This window comes from Netta rufina (assembly GCF_964035555.1).
Source record: "Netta rufina genome assembly, chromosome: 3".
NCBI classification, from domain to species: Eukaryota; Metazoa; Chordata; class Aves; order Anseriformes; family Anatidae; genus Netta; species Netta rufina.
The window spans coordinates 52,727,668-52,753,075 of NC_140125.1; the positions used below are offsets into that span (position 1 = coordinate 52,727,668).

The window sequence follows — 25,408 nt, forward strand, 5'->3', positions numbered from 1 at the left end:
TGGCCATCCTGCCTTTCTTGGGCAGAGCTGTTGCTCTCTGGGGCTCATGTTTTGAGCAGTTCAAAAAAAAAAAAAAAAAAGGCAACAATGTGGGTGTTTTTTGTTGTTGTTTTGTTCTCCAGATGACTCCCACCTCACTTAGGCAAATACCTCCAACGTAAAGAGAAGATGGTGGATGGCAAACGATAGAGGTGCAGTACTGAAACTCTATTTCTCTGGCTAGAAAAGTGAAAAGTAGGTCCCAGCCAAGAAGCGTCACTTGCAACTGCTGGGAAGAGGGGTTTGGGAAGATTGTGCGGAAGGAAGAGTTGCAGCATCTGTGAGAGGAAAGGAGCAGAGGGCGCGCCAGGACTCGGGGGAGGAAGGTCAGCACGCAGCCGGCCCGGGGAGGCCCGGTGCTGACGGGACCACGCAGGCCGGCAGGGAGCACGTGGGGGGCTGGTAACGGAGTTTTGGGGCCAGCTCAGAAGTGACAGGGCTTGTTTCAGGTGTTGGGTAGGGATATCAGAGGGCAAAGTAAGCCTTTGTGTCCATTTGGTTGCACCTTGTTTTGTTTTTGCTTAAAGACGTGTGTAGGGTATAGGTGGGTAGCTGCTAATGACCACTGAGTCATGTGGGATAACACCAGGCAGGTATTTCCAGCAGATGCTTCAGGGGGATGATTTGTAGCAGAGGGCTGGCTAGCTGAAACAGGCTGAGGGTGAGAGAGTGGTTTACTGTTTTGCTGGACACAGCTGAATGCCCCGCTTTCCTGTACATGTGTAACTCATTCCCAGCCAGCCCTTATGGGTAGGGTTGTACCTCTAAAGGTTGCAAAGAGATCTCCACATGTGATTCTCCTTTTGCCTCGAGAGAGTCTTACAGCAAAATCTGCTTCCCTTCAAGCCCCAATCCTTTATGCATGAGGCAGCTGATGCACTATGTATCCTTTGGTTCGGAGCTGATAATGGTGCGCGCTGTGGCAAGTAGTGTAACGCCTTCCTTTTGCTCGGAGAGCTCCCTGCGGTTCTTGCGGTGCTTCAGACAGGCCCAGGTACACAGCTTGTCCTGCCACGCTTGCTGGGTTCACGGCTTAGTGTTCCCTGAGACTGCAGGCTCTTCTTTCATCTCAGAAGCAGAACCTGTGAGGGGACTCATCCAACTGAGGCTTTCTCACTTTACAGTCGCTTTTACAATTAGGTGAGATGTTTTTCTTCTGCATGACACCTTTCCTGACAAATGGTTTGTAGGGGGGATGTTCTTTTGATGTTGGGGTTGTGTTGCATAGAGAAGTTGTTCAAGTAAGAACTTAGTTTACCCGCCAAGTCCAAGTGTCTTTATCTACAGTTGCTGTCTTTCAACTTGTGGCTCGGGGCCTTGGGTCAATCAGAACAAACTACTGGGTTATGTAGAGACACGTGACTTTCCACGCGCCTTATTGACATTGGGGTTCTGCCAGCGTCTGATTTTTAGCATCTCCTTAACCACGCGCGGCTGTTCACAGAGATTCACCCTGAACTGAACGATAAAATATGATGTGCAACACTTGAGTAATTGCATTCAGTCTCCAATAAAAGCAATACATGTTATCAGTGGGAGGCATTACTGGATAGGCAGCACCATGGGCTTAAGCACTTGGTTGAAGCAAGCATGTAGCACACTGCTGGGGGGCTCCTTTAAGCAGTGAATTGCATGTTGCCCCTTCAGAAAAGCACGTGCTTGAGACACCTGGGAGATGTGGCAGCCACACAGTTATTCGAACCCAGACTCAGTAGGATTTGCTCTGTAGGTAAGCAGAAATACCTCTTTTATTTGGATAAGAGGTCGATTTAGCCTAATTAGGAAGCGCTTTGGCGACGATGAAGCAATATGGGCGCACAGGAATGCGAAAAGCCCATCTTCACTGTACACAGCTAAAGGGGAATGAACAAATAAAATACCAGATCCCAGAGCAGAAAGGATTATACACTGACAAGAGAGAGAGTCTTTACTGCTAGGTTGATATCCCTAATTGATATAAACAGGAAGCCTGTGCAGTCTGTGGTAGTTAAAAGATACGCATCTAAATAATATTTAAATAGATCCTTGCATTTTTAAGACCCACTAGAGTATAATTGTATTCAGTTTAATTAAATGAACTGAAGCCCCCTGATAACTGTGCATTACTGCTCCTAAATAAAATGCTCTCCAAAGAGACTTCATGATGCTTAGTTAAGACAATAAAAACCTTAGCCCAGCACCGTGAAGTGTTGCATGAGCAGCTTTATATTTAGTTCATCTGTGTGTTACCTGTGGTTAAAAATAAGCCTTGACAGTGCTGTGCCCCTGCCGGAGTCAAACCTGAAGCTTCACCAAAGTGCTTCAGTACAGAGTCAGTCTTTCTGGTTTCACTGTATTTGGGTGTATTCTCTTATTAAGCTAAAACCGGGAAGGTGCACTAAGAACGACCCACACAAAAAATAAATGAGAGCAGTGGCAGAGTTAACCACATCGCAGTCTGGCTTCTGCCTCTGGCTCCCTGTGTAAATGCAGGCTGGCTATTTAAGCAAGCTCATTATTGCCACTATTCCCTCATGAATAACACGGCTGTCATTATGCATGCCTCACACAGGAACTGGGATAAACCCTCTCCTTCAGAACCAAAATATCTCCAAGCAGAACAATATCCTTCATGTCCCAATTCACTCCAAAAAGAACCTTAGCACGAGGAAGCTCCTGCATAAGAAGGACCCAGAAGTGGAGGATTGCTTTGAGGCAGCAGGAGGCTGCTGATTGCCAGGCCCCATGCATGTGGCACCTTGGATATCGTGCTTGTGGCCTTGGTGGAGAGCAGATTGCGTGTGGCTGGCATGGTTCATCCATGTGCTTGGTTCCCCTCTTAGGGGTTGCTGTGCCACTGTGTGTGTGCACCTTGCCAGCCTTTTTCAGGTTTTTTAGGATGATCTTTGGCTTGCCACCGACCTTTTGTATCCTAGGCCTGGCTCTGGCCAGAGGCTTCGTCCTCAGGAGGCTGCCCTGGAGGCAGCGGGTCTGGCGGCCTCCCTCAGCAGCTAGGGGGGCAGGGGGTAGCTGGCGCAGGTTGCAGGAAACCATTTCTTCTGCTGTTAAGATTACATGGGGAAAGATGGACTTCTGCCATATTCAAGTATGGTTATTTCCTTTCCTGGTAAAGCGCTGCCTGCCAGGAAGCAGTAGGAGTGAGGGAGAGGTTAGTCTCCAGGCATGCAGAAGGGTTGGATGCATCTTCCAGACCACAAGCTGAATTTCTAGCAGGAGGAGTCAGAAGAGCAGAGTTTCAGAGAAAGCAACTCGAGTGTAGGCAGTCTGTTTTTCCAGAGCCAACAGCCCTCTGCACTTGTGGGCAGGAATCAGGGGCCATGTCCCTGGGGTGCACGGTGTGTTGTGCCACCGGGCACAGCAGCCAGGACAAACCCCCACGTCTATTCCCAAAACAGGAGAGAGCCAGTCTCACCTTGGTGAGCAGAACAGGATTATCCCATGAGCTGTAAAACTGGTGGGTAGCAGGAGAACGAGAGATCATTGGAGAGGTGAGGAGAGAAGAGGAGCCTTGCTCCTGTGCTCTCCAGAAATCAGAGCTGGAGGGAAGGTCCCATCACAGTAGTTGGACGCTGAGGTGGTGAGAAACTGGAGAAGGCAGCTCCTGGGGAGGGGGCATGGAGATCTTGCCTCCTTTATCAGTACATCCCCACAGCCAGCACCGCGGGGTGTCACTGGGTGAGGGATGCTGTGCTCCCTGGGGAGAGCTGGGCAGGACCTCAGGCACAGCTCCCAAAAAGAAGGGGGGGAACCCAGACCCCAGGAAACAGGGAAAAGAGGGGGAAGGAACAAACAATGCTGCCCTGAGGAAGCCAGGAAAAGAGGCGGGGGGAAGCAGAGGAAGAAGGATAAGAAGTTTCTTTCAGTGAACTTTCCTTTTTCTGAGCAAGGTATTTCCTGGTGAAAAGCATAGCAAAGTTTAAGGTAGAGATGGTTGTTTTTACTGTCACGATCCTGGGAAGGACATACAAGTAGGGAGAAACAAAGGTCAGAGTTGGTATTTGTTGCTGTCACTGTGGTGTTTTTTTTTTGTTTGTTTGTTTGTGTTTTTTTTTTTTTTTTTTTATACAGCACCTAGCATAAGAATAAAATACCATTTCTTTCATATGGAGCTTACAGATTGGGAGAGCTTCTTAGCATTGGAGAAAAAATACTGGAAGTGCTTCGTTGGGCAAAACAAATTTATTGTGTTTTATGGGGAGAAACTGATTAGAAATCACCAAACTGGATAAAGAATTATTTTACTAAACTTTTTTTTTTTTTTTTTTTTTGCCTTGGATAGTGCAGTGATGATTATGTATAAGCTTCTTATAGCTATATATGTGTTAGGAAGCTGGGCATATTGTGTCTCAGTTAAAAATTACCAACGTGAGTATTAAATATGTATCACATGCTGTGCTGTAATGATTTTTATTATCGTGTATTGATGCAATTGAGTTTGACAAACTCAAAAATTTCATCAGTGCTTTCCTTGCTCTTTTATGATTTGATAATATACTTTGTTTAAAGGTTAAAAGGATTAGGTTAGATGAAATCCTGTAAAGGAACCAAATATCAAATAGTGTATCAGTAGATGGTATTAATATTCTGGCTATCGATTGAGTATGGAGTTTGACTTAGCGACAAACAGAACTGCAAAAACAGTTGAAAAATAATTGCCTAAAATAAGATCATCCTTTGAATACACCTCAGCATACTCCTAAGAGTACGTTCACAGTTAAACCCTTCTTTTATAGCAGTTTCTGCCCTTTATTTTTTCCCCACAGTTGAAGTAGAAAATGAAACCAGAATTCCCCACAGCAGGATCACTGTTAAATAACATTTTGGTGCCTCTTGGCTTACTTACCACATTTTATTGTTTTATTGTATTTCACCAATACATCCAGTGATGCGGGAACGCCTCATAGCAAATGCTGGTACAAAGTAGAAATCACAGTTTGGACTACAGCATTTGTAATAAAACTTGGATGTAAATGACCGAAGTTCGCTTTCATTGCATCTACCATCCAACTTCAGCGTGTTGCCAAATACCCACTCTCTGACCTTCCTTACTTACACAGTTGTCCAGAGATAGGAAGAAACAAAGAAGAAACTAACACCTTTAGTTTTTGTTGTTGATGGTGGTTCTTTTCCAATCTACTATTTCAAGTTGCTCACACCTCTGTTACATAGGAGACCTAACCGCCGTAGAATTGGCTTTTTGTCATGCTGTGTTACTACTAGATGAAAAGAAAAGATACAGGTTTTAATGAGACCTCTGTCATTACTGCAGTTGATATATAGTTGATACTATAGCCAGCTCACTGCGATGAGGACTTACTCCACCATCGACTTCAGATGTTTGTTTTTTTTTCATCCTCATTTCATTAGACTGTAGCCTACTCAAACCTGAAACCACCCACTAACATATGCAAACCTTCATGGTTGTGAACCAAGAAATTCTTCTCCATCTCATTAATGGTACTTTAATCATATCTATGCTTATATCTTAATCCTTGGCACCGTTCTGTTTATTATTTGTTTCTACTCCCAAGTGTCAGGATAGAAGCCTGCTGGAGCTGTGTGCGCAGAGGGACGCTTTTCCACTCAACGTGAGGAAAAAGGTCTTGGCAAACGCGGTGCGCTAAAGGAGGAGGCAGTAATCATAAGGGGAACAAAACTAATGAGAGGTGATGTCAGGCACAGCTCTTGCATGGCTTGAGGAATTGTTCACTTATCCTGCTTTACAAGCTGGCAATGATAACTTGTGCCTGACTGATGACCAGCCGGATGGGTAGTGGTGGCCTGGCAGGTATCTCTGTAGACAAGGAGCTTTGAGTTGCATTTTGATGAGCTTAGTGCGGATCACCTTGGGGAAAGGAGGATAGAAGATAATATACTGTTATTAGGGAAGCTGGACATTAAGGATTCTTTGAACTAACTTTTTATGCATGAAATTTGCATATAGTCTTGTCTGTCAAGATAATGAGTATGTGAAAGAGCTGGTTCTGCTTGTGATAAATACCCACTTTTTAAGCATGTTGGAACGTACATTTGCATAGATACAACTTTAGCATATATTTTTTAATTTTTTATTTTTTTTTTTACATAGAGGACTTCCTTCGTTGCATGCCAGAGAGAGAGGGATTCCAATAATGTGCTTTCAAAGGGGAAAAAAGTGGAGCACGGAGATGCTTTGTTACATCTTGAAAAGTTTTAGGGCTTTTCAATAAAAAGTGAGGGGGTGCTGATGGTGGCAGAAGTGTTTTATTTGCAGAGATTTGCGAAGGGGAAGAGTTTCTCTTGATGTGATGACATGAGAAGGTATCGTATATAATAGAAAAAGGTTACACAGCTGTGTGATTCAGTATAAAGTTTCTGGATTTAGTGAGACTTTACTCTGAATTCAGTGGGCTCTATCACTGATTTCAAATAATGGCTACAAAATCTTTTACATCAAGCGGTACCATTGTGCGTTCTATTTATCATAATGGGTCTAGAAATGTTTTAAATGTGCTGCCGAGAGCTTGACACGTTTTATTAGATCTATTTTTGTAACCATCTGTACAGCCACATAGCTTAATGACTCAAGGGTCAGATGCCATAAAAATTAATAGAAAGTCTTGCATTCAATGTTCTCTTTGTTCTCGCAGTGTCCAGCTATAGAGGGGTCAAGGGAACCATGACAACCCCTCAACATCATCTGAAATAGCTCTTCTCAATATAAAAATGTCATGACTTCTACATTGAGTGTTTTATGCCTTGCCCTTGAATATCAAGGCGAGTGCAGGGCTCCCCGGCCTCATGCTTCTGTCTCATTCACATTTTTGACCCTGCTGACTGTCAAGATAGACTTTGAACCTGTCGCTTTATGGATGGTGGAATTGTTTCTTCTGCTGAATGGAAGATTGTCCTTTCTGAGCCCTAGGAAGAGAAGGAGGCATTTCTCTAGCAGCTTGTTGAGTTTATTTTTAATGGCAGCTGGTTTGAAGCTAAGCCAGCATGTGAAACATCAGTCTTGTTCCTGACAGAAATACACTGCTAGCAAGGGATGGGTAAGAGGGTCAGAAATGGGTAACACACACATGTGGATGCAAGTCCTCACGTGAGTCCAAATTGCTGTATCAAACACAGACGCAAGCCTTAGCCAGAGAGGTGGATACAGATCTAACTGGTCTGTTTTGGAAAGGTGTGGGTCTGATTTAAATCTGCCTTCTCAACAAGAATGGTGGAGGAATGTGGAATGCAGTCTCTGTATCTCACACGAGTGGCCTGAAGTCGTGTGTCGGTACACCCTGTGGTGCAGGAGAGGCTCTGCCAGGCTGGGGCTGCTTAGGGCAGCATGCACACACTTCTCAACTTCTGTGAGCCCACTCTGGGGAAAACATCTACAACTGGCTGGTGTCTTGTTCAGAGTTGTCCCAGGGAAACCTGAGCATCCCATGCTGTCCAGGTAGTCTAGTTCTTGCTGTATCAAAAGATCTCGTTGGATGTGTGCTGTGTAGATGATGTCCTGTTGAAAACAGTGTGTTTGTTAGGCACAAATATGTTTCTTTTCCACATATGTTCTCATTTCACTGCTTTTCTTTTTCTGGTCCTTCTTCCCTCTCCCCCTATCCTCTCCTCCCCAAACAAGCCTGTTTGCTCTGGCCCACGTTCTGGCTTTCATTTCTGCGCTCCTCACAGCTATCCAAACCAAAGGTGTTATTGAAACGCATGATCGTCTTCCACAAATTTTTGGTAGGCGTCCCTGTTAAGATCCAAGTGCCAGAAATAAGCTGCTCGTGTTTACAGTCACTCTCCACACAGTAGTCCTGTGTCTCAGGCAGGGAAATGGATTTTTCTCAGCTGGGGCTGCGAAGGTCAAAGTCATGCCTTGGCCAGGGCATGGTTGCAAAGCCTTTTAAAAGAGCATCTTCATCTGTGCCCTCTCCACGTACGTTTATACATTTAATAAGTTGGATTTTTTCCTCAAGGTTTCTGACCTGTTCCTGGCCTCCCAGATCATGCCTGTGCAGTGGCCAGAGTTGGTCTTGCTGACCAAAGAGCCTCATAGCATTTGGATCTTTGTTACGTTTTGGAGATTTGCTCAGCTGCATGAATTTCACTCCCTGCTTTGAAGAGCGAGCATGTGTATTTGATAATCAAGCCTCTTTCCTGACATTCACAGCTGATAGAATAGGGGGATATGCTGGAATATGCAGCTTTGTAATAATACTGTGTCAGAGCCTGAGGTAGTGAAGTACAAATTCAAATAGCTGTGGGTTTTTTTTTAAGCTTTTTCTAAGACTATTCTGTGTGAAAATCTGTGCAGAAAGAATGTATGTTGTGCCAGTGCCAAGGACTTTGGTCCATAAACAGGTTCGTGAAACGTATTTGTTACTAGCAAAGTAATAAAGTCCTAGTACTGTTTTTCCTTTATCGTTATTATTCTTAAAATACTAATTATTTTTTGCTTAATTTTATTGCCAGCAGAGCTTTCTGGCGAAACATTTTTCTCCTTTATACTTTTAGATGTCAAATACAAAGGATTCTGCCAGGGCGTTAAAGCAACTGATGAGCAGTGACCGATAAATCCTAACTTTATAATAAGTGTCAAATCGTTCCAGCTCCCCTTTGTAGTCACTCCATTAACACGAATCTCGGTGGATTCCTTTGGTATTCACATGCATATCAGAACTAATTCCGTGGGAATTCCAGGGTAATTCATCATTTACTCCCTATTTTATGATGCCAAAAAATGTTGTATGCATACATTATAAGATGGGAATTCAGGAACGTTATTTGGCAACCAAAAATAGGGATCTGAGCTAGCTTCTGCTTTCATTAAAGTATTTTATACATTTTTAATTTTAGGTTTGCCCCTTCAAAATTAGTGGGTTGTTTGCTTTTCTGCCTATCAGACTATTTCTGAAAAGCTCTCAGGCAGTAGCAGAGTTCTAGGAAAAACATGTTAACTTTTTATGAACAAATTAAAGTATTTCAGGAATTTTAATGAATATTTGGGTTGCTTATGATTTTTTTTCCTCCAGAGATGATCAGTGGGTTTATATGATAATTACATATATGTCAGTAAGAATAAATCTGAAAGCTGTGCCTTTTTTTCATGAGGATCTCATGAACTGTTTCAAATATGGGTTGGTCCATGTCAAAATGGGATGTAGTGGCACATAACTGAAGGCTTACTTTAAATGAGTTTTGAGTGTTATTTCTATTATTTTAAAAATCCTCTAGATTTTGGCTTCTGTATGAAGGCAAGAAAGTCAAAGGAAGTTACCAAAATTAATATTGGCTTTTATTCTTTATGTATCAGATTGAGATGATTGGTTATGAATGATTTTAATGTTCTATGTTATTATGTTGGGGAGTTTTTAAAAATGCTTTAGACAAGTCCACTGCCTTGTAAGGGAGATGAATGAGTTCTCAAGTTGGGTGTTAAAGTTTGCATACAAACTTAAAGATTAGGAGTGGATGATGGAGATAATCACATGCATTTAATGTACACCCTGTGGGAGAAAACTTGAGATAATGTAAATCAGATACATAATCATCTGTCAAGTTATAACATTATTTTCATGTATGTAACATGTAGGTGCTGCTGGGTGTTAAATATTTGCTGTATTTGACTTGGGCTGACTTGAGGATCTATTTTTCCTTTCTGGATGCCCCCGCAAGTAAACTGCCCTCCATCTGGCAACCCAGCAGAAACGTATGGAAGGGTTGCAGTGATTGTCTTCTTCAGGAATCAATTCTTGTCCTCGAGACCTTGTGATCTTTCTATCCCTTCATCCGTTCTGGGTGTTGAGCTTCCTTTCACACAGGACTTGTCTTCCTTGGAGAGCTGGCACGAGCTGCATTTGAAGCATAGCCTCTAAGTTGAGACCTGTGCGTTGACTCATTGAAATCCTGCCTGCCGGGCAGGCTGGTGGCTTCTCTGGGCTTTCTGGGGCTGGTGGCCTTTGTCCCTTGTCCAGAGGCCGCTGTTTGCCATCACATGCTTGGTTGCAGGAGGGCCACCCCACCCCTACAGGCTTTAATTTGGGTGCTGACGTTGAGCTTGTTTTACTCTAGGGACAGTCACAAACCTTTGGACCTGTGGAGACCTCCTTTGAAGAAAAGCACCACTCTTCCCTCACCAAAAGCAGTGAAAAATGAGTATTTGCAAAGCTTTGTTTGCTCCGCTGTGCATGGCAGGCCTCTGTCCTGTCTGGTCTCAGCCCTGCTCGCAGTAGAGCTGGCTCAGCTTTTAGCTGAACGTGGTATGTTTGGGTTTGGAGTGTATTACTCAATTTCAGAGTCATGACGGTAACCTATAAAATCCATAATTGCTGTGTTGTATAACTTTTACTTACACAAGTTACACCTATTCCCCAGCAAGCTTACCACGTGAAATTTAAAGGTCTCCGGAGTTCAGGAAGGAGACAGGCTGACAAAGTAATGAAGCAGCTTTCATATTGTTCTAATGAAATGATGGTTTCCAGTCTTATCCTACTATTAGTACCACTTCCAGCTCCTATAGTATTAACTGGCAAAGCTTATTAAGCAATAAGCAGCCTCTGTCCAGTCGGGGAAGATGCTGGGAAGTAGGAACTTTTTTTGTAAGCTTTACAGAAAAATGTTTGTCACAAGGGAATGGCTGGGAATTAGATTTCATTTCATCTCTTTGAAACCCATGCGGGTTTCCGTACCGCCCGCAACAGCGACCAAATGAAGGTTACATTCGTGGGCTGCTTTTTCTGTCTTCGTTTTCCTCCCTGGCACAGCAGAGCTGGTGATCCCTACCGAGTGTGCAAACCTTGTGAAGGCAGCTCTGTGTGTGGGGGGCATCAGCAAGCGCCGCTCAGCCAAGGCTGTGACAACCACTGAGAGAGTGCCCAGCTGCACGGGCAGATGTGCGGGGCTTGTGGCACAGGTGAAGAGTCCAGATTTCTTGCCCAGGTTACTGGGAAGCGAGGACTTGTGATGAGGGAGCAGCTGGAGAGGACATGTGGCTGCTGAGCAGGGACAAGGCAGGGCAGCACTGTCGAGCTCTCAAAGATGCTGGTGTTTTGTCCCTGTAACCTGCGTGCTCACTTCGGTATGGAAGACTTTGTCTGAAGCTCTGTGAAGTCTGAAGTTCCCAGAAGTGTCTTTACACTAAGGAACATAATCTTGTAACACTCTATACATCTCCAATTTGAGATCTTTGGCAGGTTGAGAGGTAGGAAATACAGTTAAAAATAAAATAATAATAATAAAAAAAAATATATATATATATAGTTACTCACAGAGGAGGGTGCGTATGTATATATATTTTCTGTACCTATTTTGCTCCAACAAATTGCTTTCTATCTCTACTGTACACGGTAGTTTAAAGGAACTGAACACCCTTCTGCATTTTGGGAACATGAGTTCTCTACAAAGCTTTCTGGGGAGGTCTAGATACCTGTTGAGCATGTGGAAATGTACTTTAAGAAAGCAGAAAGTGTGTTTCACAGAATCTCAGGTTTAATAGGCTTCCACTCTGACTTAATAGGAGAGTTTTTTCCAAACTGGAAGTGATACTTCATTAAAGCAGGGCTGCCTCTTCAGCACAGTCAGACCCAGAAAACAGGGCTATTTATTTTCAAATAGCAATAGCTTCAATAAGATGTGCTTTCTAATTAAAAGATTTCCTCCTAGCTCATATGTTAACACTTTGCATTGCAACTTAGGTGTACTATTAGCATAATTCTTTTTAAATGTCTTCTCGGTTGCTTATTTTTTTCTTAATATTCAAGACAACTTTATGTTTATGTGTTACATCTATTAACAGATAGCAACAATGAAATAACACCGCAGTGTATCCCTGTTCTGCTCTCAGCAGCCATACTTTGTGTAGGCATTCTTCAAAAGGTAGATAATATGTATACAATAACATATATGCACTTACATAATTTAGACAAAAAGAGAAAATGTCTCCATTTGATCTTTTGGCCCCATGTAAGTGTGTGCCCATTGGTAATCCACCTTGTCCACCCTCTCTCCCTGCCCTCTCTGACACAGATACCCAAAGTTCAGAAAGATTTCTAATGCCACTTAAAATATCCAGCCTTTCTTTCCCCCCTTATTTAGCCATAATTCAAGAAGTATGAATTCTGGCTGTAATTACCAGATGATTACGATCAGGTTCCTGGCTGTAGCCACTTTATTAATGGGGTAGCAATCTTGCCTAGCAGAACAGACATTTGGGACCGAGCGAAGCCTGTTTCCGCCCCCAGAGTACCTTAAAAGAAGAACTGGCAGAGTGTCTTTGTGGGTGGTATAAACTCGCCTGTTAAACTCATTTGGCTGAAATTGTTTGCAGTCTGACTGATGGTGCTTATAAGCAAGAGGTTTTAGCGTTTCAAAGTGCTGTTAGTCATTGTCAAGGAAAGCAGGGCTACTCCCAGTAAATAAGGTCGGTGAAACACGTAATGACTGGGTATGGGGTGAGTGGGCAGCTGCTCGGGAGAGCCACTTGGAATATGAATGCATGTGGGCAGGAGGGAATCGAGGCAGATTGTGCCTGGGGACACCACTGCTCGGCATCACTGTCCCTGCTGTTTCTGTCAGTGCAGGGAGCAGCAAGGACCGACCCACTTGTCCCTGAGTAGCCACGAGTTGTGTGCTGCCTGCCTTGCGGGGATGGGGTCTCCCTCATGCTCATGCTGTTGCTTTTAAATTAGAATTTTAAAACTGATTAGCCTCTTTTTTTTTTTTTTTTTTTCCCTTGTCTCCACTGTAGGATGGGTCACTGGGAAACATTGATGACCTTGCACAGCAGTATGCAGACTACTACAACACCTGCTTCACGGATGTGTGTGAGAGGATGGAAGAGCTGCGCAAGCGGAGGGTTTCACAAGACCTTGATGTGGTATGTAGAGAAGTTCATGGCTTTTTTGACAAGTGATTGCTGTTTGTGACCCAGGAGAATCATCAGTGTTTCATCCTGATGATTTGAAAGTTACTTCCCTACCAAGAGAAGTAACCAGATGTGATTGCGTTCATGCAAATAAACAATTGGGCCAACTCAATTAAACACTTGGAAATTAACTGCTTAATTATTTTTTTTTTTAGATATTTGTTGTGATTTATTAAGCCTGGAGACTGCATTTCTTAGTCAGTGTGCTCCTGGTGTGAGCATAATGAAATTGTGTACTGTTTTTCATCCGCACGACTGTTTGTTGCACTGTATGAACTGGGAAGGTACAGCTTCTTAAAACTCTAAGGTGCAACTGTTGATTTCATGCTCCCAAATATAAGCAGTCACCAATTTTGTGAACCCTTTTCCATTAAAGCATGTCACAGAACCTGTAGGGGGACACTGAGTCGCAGTCATTCAGGCTGGAAGGGGCCTTAGGAGGTCTTTAATCCAACCTTCTGCTCAAAGCAGGGTTGACACTGAATTCAAAGCTTCAAAACAGGTTGCTCAGGGCTTTATCTGGTTGGGTCTTGAGACTCAATCAACAATGGAGACTGCATAGCCTGTCTGGGTAACCTGTTCCTCTGCTTCACTGTCTTTAGAGTGAAGTCACTTATCTTCCTCCCCGATAATCTATTACAGACTCTCCCATATAATTTTTTGGGCCTGTTTCTCTCATTCTTGTGCTACACACCATTGGAAAGAACTGGGCTCCATGTTTTTGATAACCTCCCTATAGCTACCATCAGGTAGCTGTGCATGACAGTCTTTTTTTTTCCAAGATGAATTTCCCAGCCCTCTTGGCCTGACTTTGCAGGGTAAAGGCTAAAAGCCCTGAGCACTTGGTGGCCCTCCTCTGGTCTCATTCGATTCATTTGACAATTCATTCTTGCTAGCACTGAGGGCTGCACAACTGGAGGTGTGCTCATGGCCTCAAAACTCCCCAGGCCTTTTCTGCAGGGCAGGCTGACCCAGCCTGTCAGTCCCCAGCCTGTGTTGGTGTGTGGGTTTACTCCTTCTCAGGAGCAGGACTTTGTATTTGTCCATGTTGAATTTCATGAGATTTCTGTGAGGTCACTCTGAAAGGCAGCTGTGCCCTCAAGTGTATTGACTCTAACTCAAATCCACAGCCTGGATAATGGTGCCATCTATTTCCTCTGCAGGTATTTAATGGGACAGGCCCATAGATCCTGCAGTTCTCTGCGTATAACTGGCCTTCCAAGTACAGCACACTAACCATTAAGTGACCCTTAAAGCCCAACCTGCCAGGAATTTACCCATTCAGTGGTGCAGACTCCTCGGGGAGTCCCACTTTCATTGAAACTAAAGTATATGCAGGTCATCTCTGTAACTCATTTTTGTTAGGTCTGGGGAGGAACCTTTTCAGGAGGCCTGACACAACAACATTTTTGCTTGTTGGATGATTTCCATTTCCTTACAGTCCTGTAACGTTAGTAAGTGTTTATCACTGCTTAGTGTATATATGCATGTTTGTTTTGTACATGTGTATTACTGATTGTTTTTTTCATTTTAAACCTTTTCATCATTTTTTCATAACATTCATAATCTGTGTCAGAGAGAAGAAAGCTTCTGGGCATGCTTAGTTAGGTCTTCTATGTTAAGTTTGTTTCCCAACTGTATCGTACATTTTACTTACAGTTTTGTAGATATTTCCTACAAATCTTGTCTGACAGAAAACAGGTTACTGAAGGAATTCTTCTTTATTTTATATTTGGTCATTGTTTTGCTGCAGTGGTAATTCTTTGGTATCACACAGAAACTCATAACGAAAGTTACTAGTTATTGCAGAGCTTGTAAATTGTGAACCTGCTGACTGTAGTTGTTCCTAGCAGTTTTGCTTTGAAACTCTGTGGAGTTTCTGGTATGAAATAATACTTATAAAAACCAGATTGCTGTCACTTAGTATAGTACTTTTTATTTAGAAATCTCAAGCTGTAAATCTCATATCCCATCTTGTTTGTATGGGAAAGCAAGGTAAGGGTAATAACCTCACAGTGCTGTGGTAGAGCCAGTATGGTATCTGGTAACAGTTCTGCAGCTCCTCTGCGAGTTCAAACCCTTTAAGAGAAATGTGGGAGCTGAAGATGTGTAGTGGTGTGTTCTGTCTTTGTTTCCCTGGATCTCAGCACTGACTAGCAGCAAGGAATGGTTTGCTCCCATTCTCCAGCAGCTGTACCTGTTGACATCGATTACTTAAGGCTAAGTGTTAAAGAAAAGATGATTGCAGGAAATCCCTCTGTATACAGACCCTTGAGCCTTCTGTGCATAGCAGCTGATGGCAGCAGGAAGTGTGGATCTGAAAGCCTCCATGTACCTGGTATGCTGGGTGGCTGCTGGCAGCAGTGATGCCCACCTTTTCTGGCACTGGGGCTCTTGGAAGGCAGCTCCTGTGCTGGGTGATGGAGTGTGCTATGTGGCAGGATATGGCAGGAGGGGATTCCCTTCCATTTGGACAGATGGGCCTAATTTGGCTCCTTTCTCTTCCAAAGCTGCAGAAGCCAGTCTGGGGAAACCCATGTGAGTTTAATTAACTCACATCAAAGGTGCAGAGCTTCAAGCTGGTTTAAATAGATGCGAGCTAACCCAAGACAGACCAGCGAGTGGTTCACTAGCTCATCCTGTTCAAGAGAAACTGTAGTCAGAGAAAATGACTGCATGAAAGAACATCTTGGAGACGTATCTGCAATGGCTCCCACGTTTGGTTTGCTCGTTGTGGTATTCCAGTGATGACTTCTTGAACTTTTAAGTCAGTGTGAAGATTACACAACTGAAAATTAAATTAGTGCTCAGTTTTTGCTATATCCATCACCAGTGTATAATACAGTTTCTGGGCATCAGATAGCCATTCTGCTGCGTGCTGCACTCAGTAGGTACACAGTGGGCAGGGAATGGCCACGTTGACTAGCACACATTTTCACTGTGATAGATTAATATATCTGATTATCTGCTGTAGGAGAAGGATTTGGTTTAAACAGAAGAGCTCCTGAAGTTGGATACTTCGTGCAAAAAAATTTAAAAGGCAATAGGTATTGGAATTTGCCTTCGGATTTTAAAGCAGGATGAGTGTTAAACGCAAAATGCAAAAGGCCAGTGTTGGGTTTGGAGCTGCCTTTACTGAATGCTCTGCAGAGAAAGAAAGAGTGGATCACCCCAGGGGTCCGAGCGTCCTCCAAAAGTTGCCCGGAGAGGCTGCGTCAGGAGAAGCAGTGCGATAACAAAGAAGTGCCCGCTCTGGCGAGCCTTGCCAAGAACATGCATTCAGCACTGGCTCGCCCAGATCACCCTTTGTAGCATGTCCACTGAAAGGACAGAAATATGAGCTGTTTATTGCTGCTTCTGTACGCTTTCAAAATGTTTTAAAGCTGTTTGGGAGCAAGTGTTGATATCTTGATTGTATATTGTACTTTTTAATCAGCTCCTCCCCAACCTTTCCTATCAGACCATGGCCATTTCAGTCTGGATATCCTGCTCTCGCCGGATTTTTAAAAAATATCGCTTGGTGAAATTGTTTGGGAGAGCAGCATATCTTGTAACAAAACAGTAGCTGCAGATGGAGCTAAACACAGATTATTTTTCCAAATGGTAGTGCCATCAGGGATTGTTGGTTGTCTCCAGCCACGATAACTGCTTTTTGCATTTGGAATTTTGCCTCTGTTTTTGTAATGGAGAATGTGCTTGGGTTTGGACATTAATGTTTGTGAACAGCATGGGAGTTGCCCACGTTTCCTAGCAGTTGGCCTATTCCTGTGCACCGTATGTTTTTCTGGCTGAGGAAGAACTGCAGAGAGTAGATGGAGTGGATTTTCAGGCCCGTAATGGATGTATCACTGGTAATATTCATCTGGACATCTGCTAAAAAGTGGTTATGGCCAGAAAAGTGACTCGGTGAGGATGGCTCCTTGTTACTCCTCATATCTGCTTCCTTTGTGTCTTTGGGTTCGTATCTGCTTGGCTCGCTGTCAAAACCAGGTTCGTCTTGCCTGTCAGCAGGGCAGGACAGTATTGATGTAGCTGTGAAAGAGCAAACTGCATTCTGTTGTCTCATCCATCACTGACAGCGGCCAGCTAACTGCTGCTGCCAAGCTCTGCATTGTGGCTGGTGATCCTGGAGTCAAAGAGCAGCTTGAGGCTTCCTGATGGGTTCTGACAGCTACGGCTGTGGCACTGAGAAACTGCACTAATCTTTTGATTTGTGAATTGCATGAATTTGAAATGAATGTCACTGGAAAGTGACAAGGCACAATTTACCTCTTTTTTTTTTATTTATTTATTATTATTTTCTTCATGCATGGATTTAATTGATTTCCTTGCACAGAAAGGGAAGTATTCAGTATCTCTCTGCCTACATGGTAGGAAGTACACTGCATATATCTTACAAATCAACTTCCCTAGGCCCTTGTGGTTTTACAGAACCTTTATGAATCTGCACATACATGAAGTCAGAAAATAGAAGTGAACACAAAACCAAGATACGATTCTTGCCTTGCTGCCCACATGTGTAAGCACGTAGCTCATGTCTTCGTGCACGGTTTTGAAAAGTGCTCAGCAATCAGATGTTTGGTGACAAATAGGTTCGACAGTCGAGGTGTCATCATCATGTACAAATGTGTCCGCCAAGGCAGGGTTGACGAAAAGTGGCACAAATAGAGTAATTAGTAATTAGAGTGACAGAGTAATTAATCTTTAGCCTTTTTAGAGGTGCATTTGGCTGATACTGTATTACTGGTGGGCGATATCATAAAACCACTAAAGAAATTCGGCCAGCCTTCGCTGAAGGAGACTGAAATACCCCGAACTGTTTCCCAGTCAGTGATTGATGTGCATTTAAGAAGTCTCCATGGGAGTTAGCCAGTTAAGTTGCAGTCCTGAATATCTTTGTGGAATCTGCCTGTGCCTGCACTAGAGCTGGCTCTAGCCACTTCCCGTATTCTTTGTGTTTTACAGACATTTAAAATCTCCGGGCCCTTGAATAGGCTGCTTTTTCCCTGCCATGAAATGATCAGCTCTGCCTTGAAAATGCAATGTTGTGTGCTTTTACTTTTGTCCTGAGAGGACACCTCTATCTTGCAGGAACAGAATCCCACTGTTTTGTTTTGTCTTGCTGCCTGCAAGAGGCCCTCCAAAATACAAACAACATCTGAATTGGATTAGAAAGGTATCTACAGCATGCAAAAAAAAAAAAAAAAAAAAAAAAAAAAACCTGGAGAACACGCAGATAAGACTTCTTAAATTTTGGAGGGTTTCCAGGCCTTATCAGTCAGACACACGAAAGAAAAAGCAGTAGTAAAAGATGCGGACTTTTAAGCATTTCAAACTACACTGGAAGGGAAAAAATAAGGCTCTTTTTTTCCTAAATGTGAGGTGCATAAAGTAGATTTACATACGTAGGAAATACATAATGGAGATTTCTGTGTCTGCAGTCTCAGTCTCTCAATATTTTAGGGCATATCTACATAAGTTTACTTCATAATAATTTTTTCATCATTAATGGAGCTTTTCAAAGGTAGACACAATTGAAATTGTGAAACAGACAGGCTATTTTTAGTGTCTCATGTATCACACATCAAGACAGCAAAGGCATTTAAATACAGAGCTAGCATTAAGAATGAAAATAAAGCAAGGCTTGTTCCAAACACAGTGAAGTGAATGTGTTTCTAAGCAGCCTTTAGTCTACTTAGTTCTAGCAGACTTAGTAAAAATCTCTCTACATTCTGTAAGCTAATGATCTCCTGCAGTCTCAACTCTATTTTTTTTTTGGAAGCCCACTTATGAATAATCCCTAAAGCAAAATCTGTCTACTTATAGCCAGAGTTTGTAGGCTGGAGACTCAGTGGCTTGTTGTGGTGGTTTGGGCAACCTTACCTTTCTTTAATGCATTCAGAGGATCCGTGCTTTTTGGAGCAGGATCTTCACTTCAACACTTCCAGTCTTCAGAACGTTTGTATTTTTGGCAGTGTCAGTGTTCTGGGAAGAACAAATTATTGAATGTATTTTATATATTGAATTTATTTATTTTCTGGAATTTTTTCCAGAATTGGTAATACTGTTATAAGTAAAAAATGTCCTAAGTAGAAAAAGTAACTCACTTTGGGTAGTCTGACTGGAAACTATAGAGAGGAATAACTTTCCTTTAGAGGTATAAATGTTTTTCTAGCTATTCTCAATCTTGCATCTTCATCTGTAGTGATTTTCTTGTCCCTTTATGTTTAGCAGGACTTTTAATTTGAACCTAAGATCAATTGAACATATTCTTGCTGTGCTTTTCTTTTATGCTAGTAGCAGTGCATGTCTGCCGGAACTGACAGACTAGATTTGTATTAACGCTGTGATTTGATCTCATTGGAGCCTGAGGACTTCGGGAGTGTAGGAGGAGGAATCGGTTGACTAACTTCAGCTCCCTTTGTGTATTTTCTTTTTCTTTTCTCCTCTCTGAATTTAAAAGATGACAACCAACATGGAAATCTACAGTGTCACGCTGCCTGGACCATGAGGTAAATTTCATTGCAAGGAATAAGATTATTAAAAAATGAAAGAAAACGAATTAAATTGTCATATAAGAAAATACATCTCTCAGAATAAAACCCCGAATGGGTAAATGGTTTTTGTGGTGTGCAGTCAATGCATTGATAGAAGGATTCCAAATACCTGAGCGACATTACTCTGGGAAGGACAGTAACATGTATTGGCAGACCATTAAGTTTCAGGGAGTGAAGATCCAGGATACTGTGAACATGCTTAACATGCTTTTCTAAAGTTGCCAGGCAATTCAGAGGTTGTTTAGCAGACAGTTGTTTATTGTGGTTTTGCAAACCCTGGGACAATCCTGATAGCCAGCTAAAAACACCAGTGTGACTTGCGTGAAGAAAAATAACGTGGCATCCAGTGTTGATCTAAAATGCACACAGCTAATCTCTTAAGATTTTTCCAGTCCTGCATTCAAAATAGGTGACTTTGGGTAACTTTTTTGGTAATTCTATTGGATTCAGTAGTGACTGTTAAGGAGAAGATTGGTACTGTATCAGAAGAGTATCGGATAAGTGATAGCAGCTGAATCATCAGAAGAATGAACCTAGAAGGTGCAATGTCCACCCACTAGATCAGGTTGCCCAGGACTCTTCGTTGTCCTTGTGTAGATTAGTTCTGACTTCCCAGGCAGTTCTCTGTTCCTTTCCTTCCATCCTCCAACCAGTCCATCTACGTGTGCTGAAGATGGCTGACAGCAGCTTCAGGAGTCAAAGTAATGTTGCACTAGCTTCCATTTCTGCATCTTTAGGTAGAGGAACACCATTGCTGGACCTCAAGGAATAAGGAGGATATTGCTTAAGACAGAAGTCTTGAAGTTAGTGAGGTATCCAAAAAGAAATGCACTTGTAAGAAACGGAACAGCCTTGCAGGTTGTCAGGAAAAACTGACGGGTCTTAATCAGGAATAAACCAAGAGCATGTTTTGAGGGGAATGAGAAACGTATCACGAGTATTCGTGCACATCTGGATGTGCTTTGGAACATCTGTTTCTCCACAGCAGAAGGACACTCCTCCAGCAAAGATGCCCAGAGGAAGGCAGGCTTCCTTCTGCAAACTCAAAAGGTTTATTCCTACCCCCGCTTTTTTTTTTTTTTTTTTTTGCCAGCCTGGCCCTGATCTTCATGATGTAGGTTCTGGCACTGCACAGATACCCCCTTTGATCTCTCCATGCTTTATCTTTTTCCAGTGTTGTGTAGGTTTCCTGTTTCAGCAGTATTGCCTGAAGCATGCAGAGAAATGTTCCGTTTCAAACAGGATGGTCTGCGAATTTTGTGTTTGAAGGAGAGTGCAAACAGTTTGAAGAGATGTGATTTCTTTAGTGATTGATCAATCTGCTTTCCACAAAATAATAAAAGGAATGGATAGCATATGGAAACCCCTCTTCCTGACTCCTGTCTGCCCTATCCCTCTTGATTTATATTTCAGTTTTCCCCCCAGTTTAGATTACAGCTGTCTTGCAAAATGAAACAAAATAGTTTGGGATTTCTGAATCCAGATTTTCCTTGATTCTGAAGTCTTTTTTGGATGTTCAAGAAAACTAAGTAATAGCTACTCAACAGTAATTGAAGGTAGCAAACCTGTTTCTGTATACGTATGAATATGAATGGGTAATACTTTGCAGCAGGATTAAATTTCAGTACCTTATCAGAAGGATGAATTTCTTGTGTTGCTGGGCATGATAAACAAAATCAGTCACGGATTAGAAACTAATTAAAGAAGAAAGACTTGAAATGATAAGCAAAATTTGGAATGCATAAGGTTCTTACGAAACACACAGTGGTAATTTTCATTTACATCTGTGTCTCTTGCCTGTTGCTGTTGCATTTCCCGATAAGACAATAGTCGTAATCATTAGATCCATTTTCCGTGTGAAAATGATGGCAATGTAGTTGTGTACCTCAGCTCACATAAGGATGCAAAGAAGGCAGTGTTTGCAGGAATAATGACTTATTAAATCAGTGGATATAACTATGGAAAAACAGACGAGCTTTTCAAGGTACCCAGATAAATTAGGAAGATAAGGTAGCAAAAGAAACTCAGAATTTGGAAGTTTCTTTCAAGAAAAAGCTAGGATGATAAACACTATTTGAAAGGAGCCCACCTCCAAGTGGTGCATTTCAGGCTTCAGTGGGCTGTCTGTCTTGGGCCACCTCCAGATGCATTTAGGCTTCTCCTCATTCTGGTCTCACAGCAAAGATTAAGCCATAGTTCAAGTCCGTTTTGACACAAAAGATCGCTTTTAAAGTTTCACAACTTGGGGGAATTGCTGGAAGGGATGCCAATGAGATGTACGAAGGAAGTCGGTCATTGGAATTGCTTTATTACATTCATGTGGTGATCTACATAATTGGAGCCGTCAGTTGCTAGCCTACACAGTTGCTCACCAGATAGTTTAATTTCTCCTTTGTATAGTGCTTTCCACCCTCAAAGCACTTTAAAAACGTTAATTACCCTTTGTTGTGTCCTTTGAGGTTGGTAACTTGAGTACCATTATCCCTGTTTAGGCCTCTCCTCCCGGAGATTTTGTTGCTGAGGGAGATTTACCTCTGTAATTCTGTAATGTCTTGTCTGTGACTATGAGTTTGCAGTAGAGCAGCACAAAATTTATGGGTAAGTTCAGAAGGATTTAACAAGTAATGGCATTAGGCTGGTTGTACTACCAGAGCAGCTGTAAACAAATACTGACCACAAGAGCTAATTACATAGTGCATGGCCAGAGTGATGAACAAGCTAGGTGGCCTGCGGCTCAAGGCTAAAGTCCAGCCCGCTATCTCACTTTTCTTTAAGCCAGGCATATCTTAAGAGTGTGTAAGACCACTGAGGTATTCTTGATCAAATATCTTTCAGACAACTTTACTGTTTTCTTCTGAAGTATGGAGGTCTGGTGAAGAGTCTAGCTCTATTAGTCAATAGCTCACTGCCATTCCTACAGCTCTCTGGCTGCTTTATGCCATTTATGTATGGAGGGGATAATGCTGATGATATGCAGAAGTAGAGAGCTCTATTACTTCACTATAGAGTGGACTTTCTTCAGAAATGCATTGGTTTCACTGGAAAGTTAGCAAACAGTTAGCGATGGCTGAAAAACGTGCTGTTTCAGTAAGACCCAAATTAAATATTCATTTTGAACACCTGTGGGAAAGTATGAGAAACAAGGGGCACGGTTTGCAAACAGTAGGAGGTGGTGGTTTGATCCAGTGGGGTAGAAACCCAAAGTTCAGTTCTCTCCTCTGCTTGAGGAAACTTGAACTCTTATCTCCTATCTTGGAGTGCTTTTAATATTCCATAGTCGTCTTAACGTTATCTGTTGATCAGCACAATTCGCATACATAAACAGTTCCTGCAGCAGCAATGGGAATACCAGTGTCTCATCTTCCAGGTAGGCATCTTCTCCACAAAGCTTCTAAATCTTATTTTACCTTCTTCACTTGCAGTTTGAAAAAGACTTGAAACAGGGCTGAACGGCTTTATTGGCAATGGAGTAGGAAGATGAATCTCAGACTAATGGGCTTTGGCTCCTTTTTTATTTTTTCAAATGCTTCACTTCAGATTGATACTATATAAAGGAGCCAAGCTGCTGACCCTCTAGCAAAATTCAAGTTTGTTTTTCTTTACTGCTGTTTTTAACTCCATAAGTAGTTTGGATAACTTTTTGTTTGTAAGATAGACATTAGCAGGTCAATTATCTCCCTTGATCTCTTTGTTTATGAGTAGCCTCCCAAATTAACAGCAAGACTAGAATTTACCTTTATGCTGCCTGGGATGAACATTTCAGGGGACTTGATAACTTTGTTGTTTCTTCCTCCATTGAACTGAGATATGTTCAGCACTAGTGGATTAATTTTGTTGTGGCTTTTAAATTGCAGGTGGTATATGTAAATTCACACCTTTGCTCTTGAACTATTAATTTGTTTTGTAGATCTCATCCTAATTTCCTAAGAACTTTTAATGTTAATCTTCAAAATTCCTTTAAGCAATGGAAATGGAAAAACATCATGATACGTGTCAAATTTTACATCTGTCTTTGGTAACATGGAAATATAAAATATCTAAGGAAGCTTTCCATGACTGAATAAAAGGGGGCAGTTATACATGGAAGATCGTTGAAAACATGTAGAAAAAAATAATAATAAATTTTCAGCGTGTTACAGTTCAGCTAAGGTAAATACAGAGGTGAAGTAGTCATGTATTTTTCACTGAGTCTTTGGTCCAAAGGGAGCAAAGGAGGTTGGAAGGTTAGAAAGATTAAGATAATTTTTTGCTGTTAGATACGCTCTTTGGAGCTTCCCACATCTTGCCACTGTTGTAAGTTTTGTTGAGATACTTAGACTGTTCAGGCATGGCAGGAGGTGATGAGTGCTGAAGGAAAGAGCCTTGGCTTTGGGGCATGTGAGAGCAGAATAAGGACGCCAAGCGAGTCTGGAGCAGGTGCCCCCATAAGCTGGGACCTGTCACTGAGGTTTGACAGGAGGAAGAAGAGGAAAGAAGGGAGTTTGGTGTCATTGCTTGTTCCCACGGCTGAGGAGTGAAATGCTAGGAGGTACAATGAGTAGGTTAGTAGGAAATTGGGCTAGGATAGAGAAAAATGGGTGATTCACCCTGAAGGCTACCAGAGAAAAAAACTGCCAGAAAGCCCCAAGCTATTTTCACTGGTGTGAGACCTATACTGGCTGTGTTGATCAGGATGCTGTAACGAGATAACATGGTTTAAAGTATTACAAAAAGTAATAACCAAAAGTTTAAAGTAATAACTGAAAAAAATGCTGCAGTGTAGCATAAATTTAGTAATTTTAAGGCCCTTTGACCAATGGCTTTTATATATACATATATTTTAGGGTCAATTTGTTGAGGCATGAGGTCAAGGGAGGAGGTTTTTAATAACATTTTTGATCTTTTTCTTATAGGTACTGCAACTGTGAGCCACGGTCAAGGCTCTGATTTCCACTACAGTAGGTTGCTCTGAAGCTTTGCAAGCTTCAAAATGAAGTGAATGAGAAAAGAGAAAATAAAGGCTTTGAAAATAGATGCATGGAAAGGTTGAACTGTTTCTACAGAGACTGTTTTATACACTTGAAAGTCCTTAGAAAATGAAAGTTGAGGTTAGCTCTGCCATAGTCCAGCTTCACAAAATGAGAGGAGGACTTAAAACTATTAACTTTTAAGAATAAACTGGAGGAGTTCTCTGAAAACATAAGAAGATCCTGTAATACAAAAGAGATTTATTGTATTATAGCTTCATTTGGAGAAGTGGCAGGACATCTCTCTCTCTAGGGTTTGTATCTTGAGTGTATTTCTTCTACTCTTAAAAATTACAAAAATAAAAATGTTCAGGCAGCCACAGCAGAAGAAAGCAGGAAGGCATTTTAGCTGAGTGGGTGATACTGAAAATATAAGGTCTATAATGAAGTTTAAGGAGAGAGGCATTTTGCCAAAAGTCACTTTCATGGGAAACATAGCAAAGTATAGTAGGAAACATCCTTTGTGTTTTCTTTAATGTCCATGCTAAATGGAACAGGAAATAGTTATTGTTTTCTCTAAATAGTGCAAACACAATTGATCTTCTCTGCTTACTAGTGGTGACATTGAGATTCTTCTACCTGGAATTACTCATATTTCTATTAAAAAAGGCCACTACTGAATAACTCTCGTGACAATAAAAGGCATACAGTTAGGGCAAGACATCTTAGTTGGCTCTCTGAGTAATTTTGCTTATGGCAGGTTATCTGCTGTGTTTCCTTTCAGCCTTTGACATAAATGTCGTCTTTAACACTTCTCTGAATCTTGGGGACCTTTTCGCAGTGAAGAATGCTTTACCATTATCTTTGAGATAGTTGTAGGTAATTCATTTGAAAGGATATTTCTAGTTGCGTAGTAGTAGCTCTTGAACTCTGCTTGAAGTATGTAAACTTTCATTAGAGGTAATTAC

General features: G+C 42.0%; 1 protein-coding gene across 3 annotated transcripts in view; it reads left to right on the forward strand.

Moving 5' to 3' along the window:
* Window positions 1-25,408, forward strand: part of LOC311208365 (SAM and SH3 domain-containing protein 1-like) — a gene marked incomplete at its 5' end in the record, with an annotated part of 551,022 nt that overhangs the window by 439,062 nt on the left and 86,552 nt on the right. For all 3 annotated transcript variants that reach the window (XM_084285033.1, XM_084285034.1, XM_084285035.1), the window contains one exon: window positions 12,761-12,889. In XM_084285033.1, the coding sequence (XP_084141159.1) occupies window positions 12,761-12,889 (129 nt within the window). The remainder of the gene's footprint in view (window positions 1-12,760; window positions 12,890-25,408) is intronic.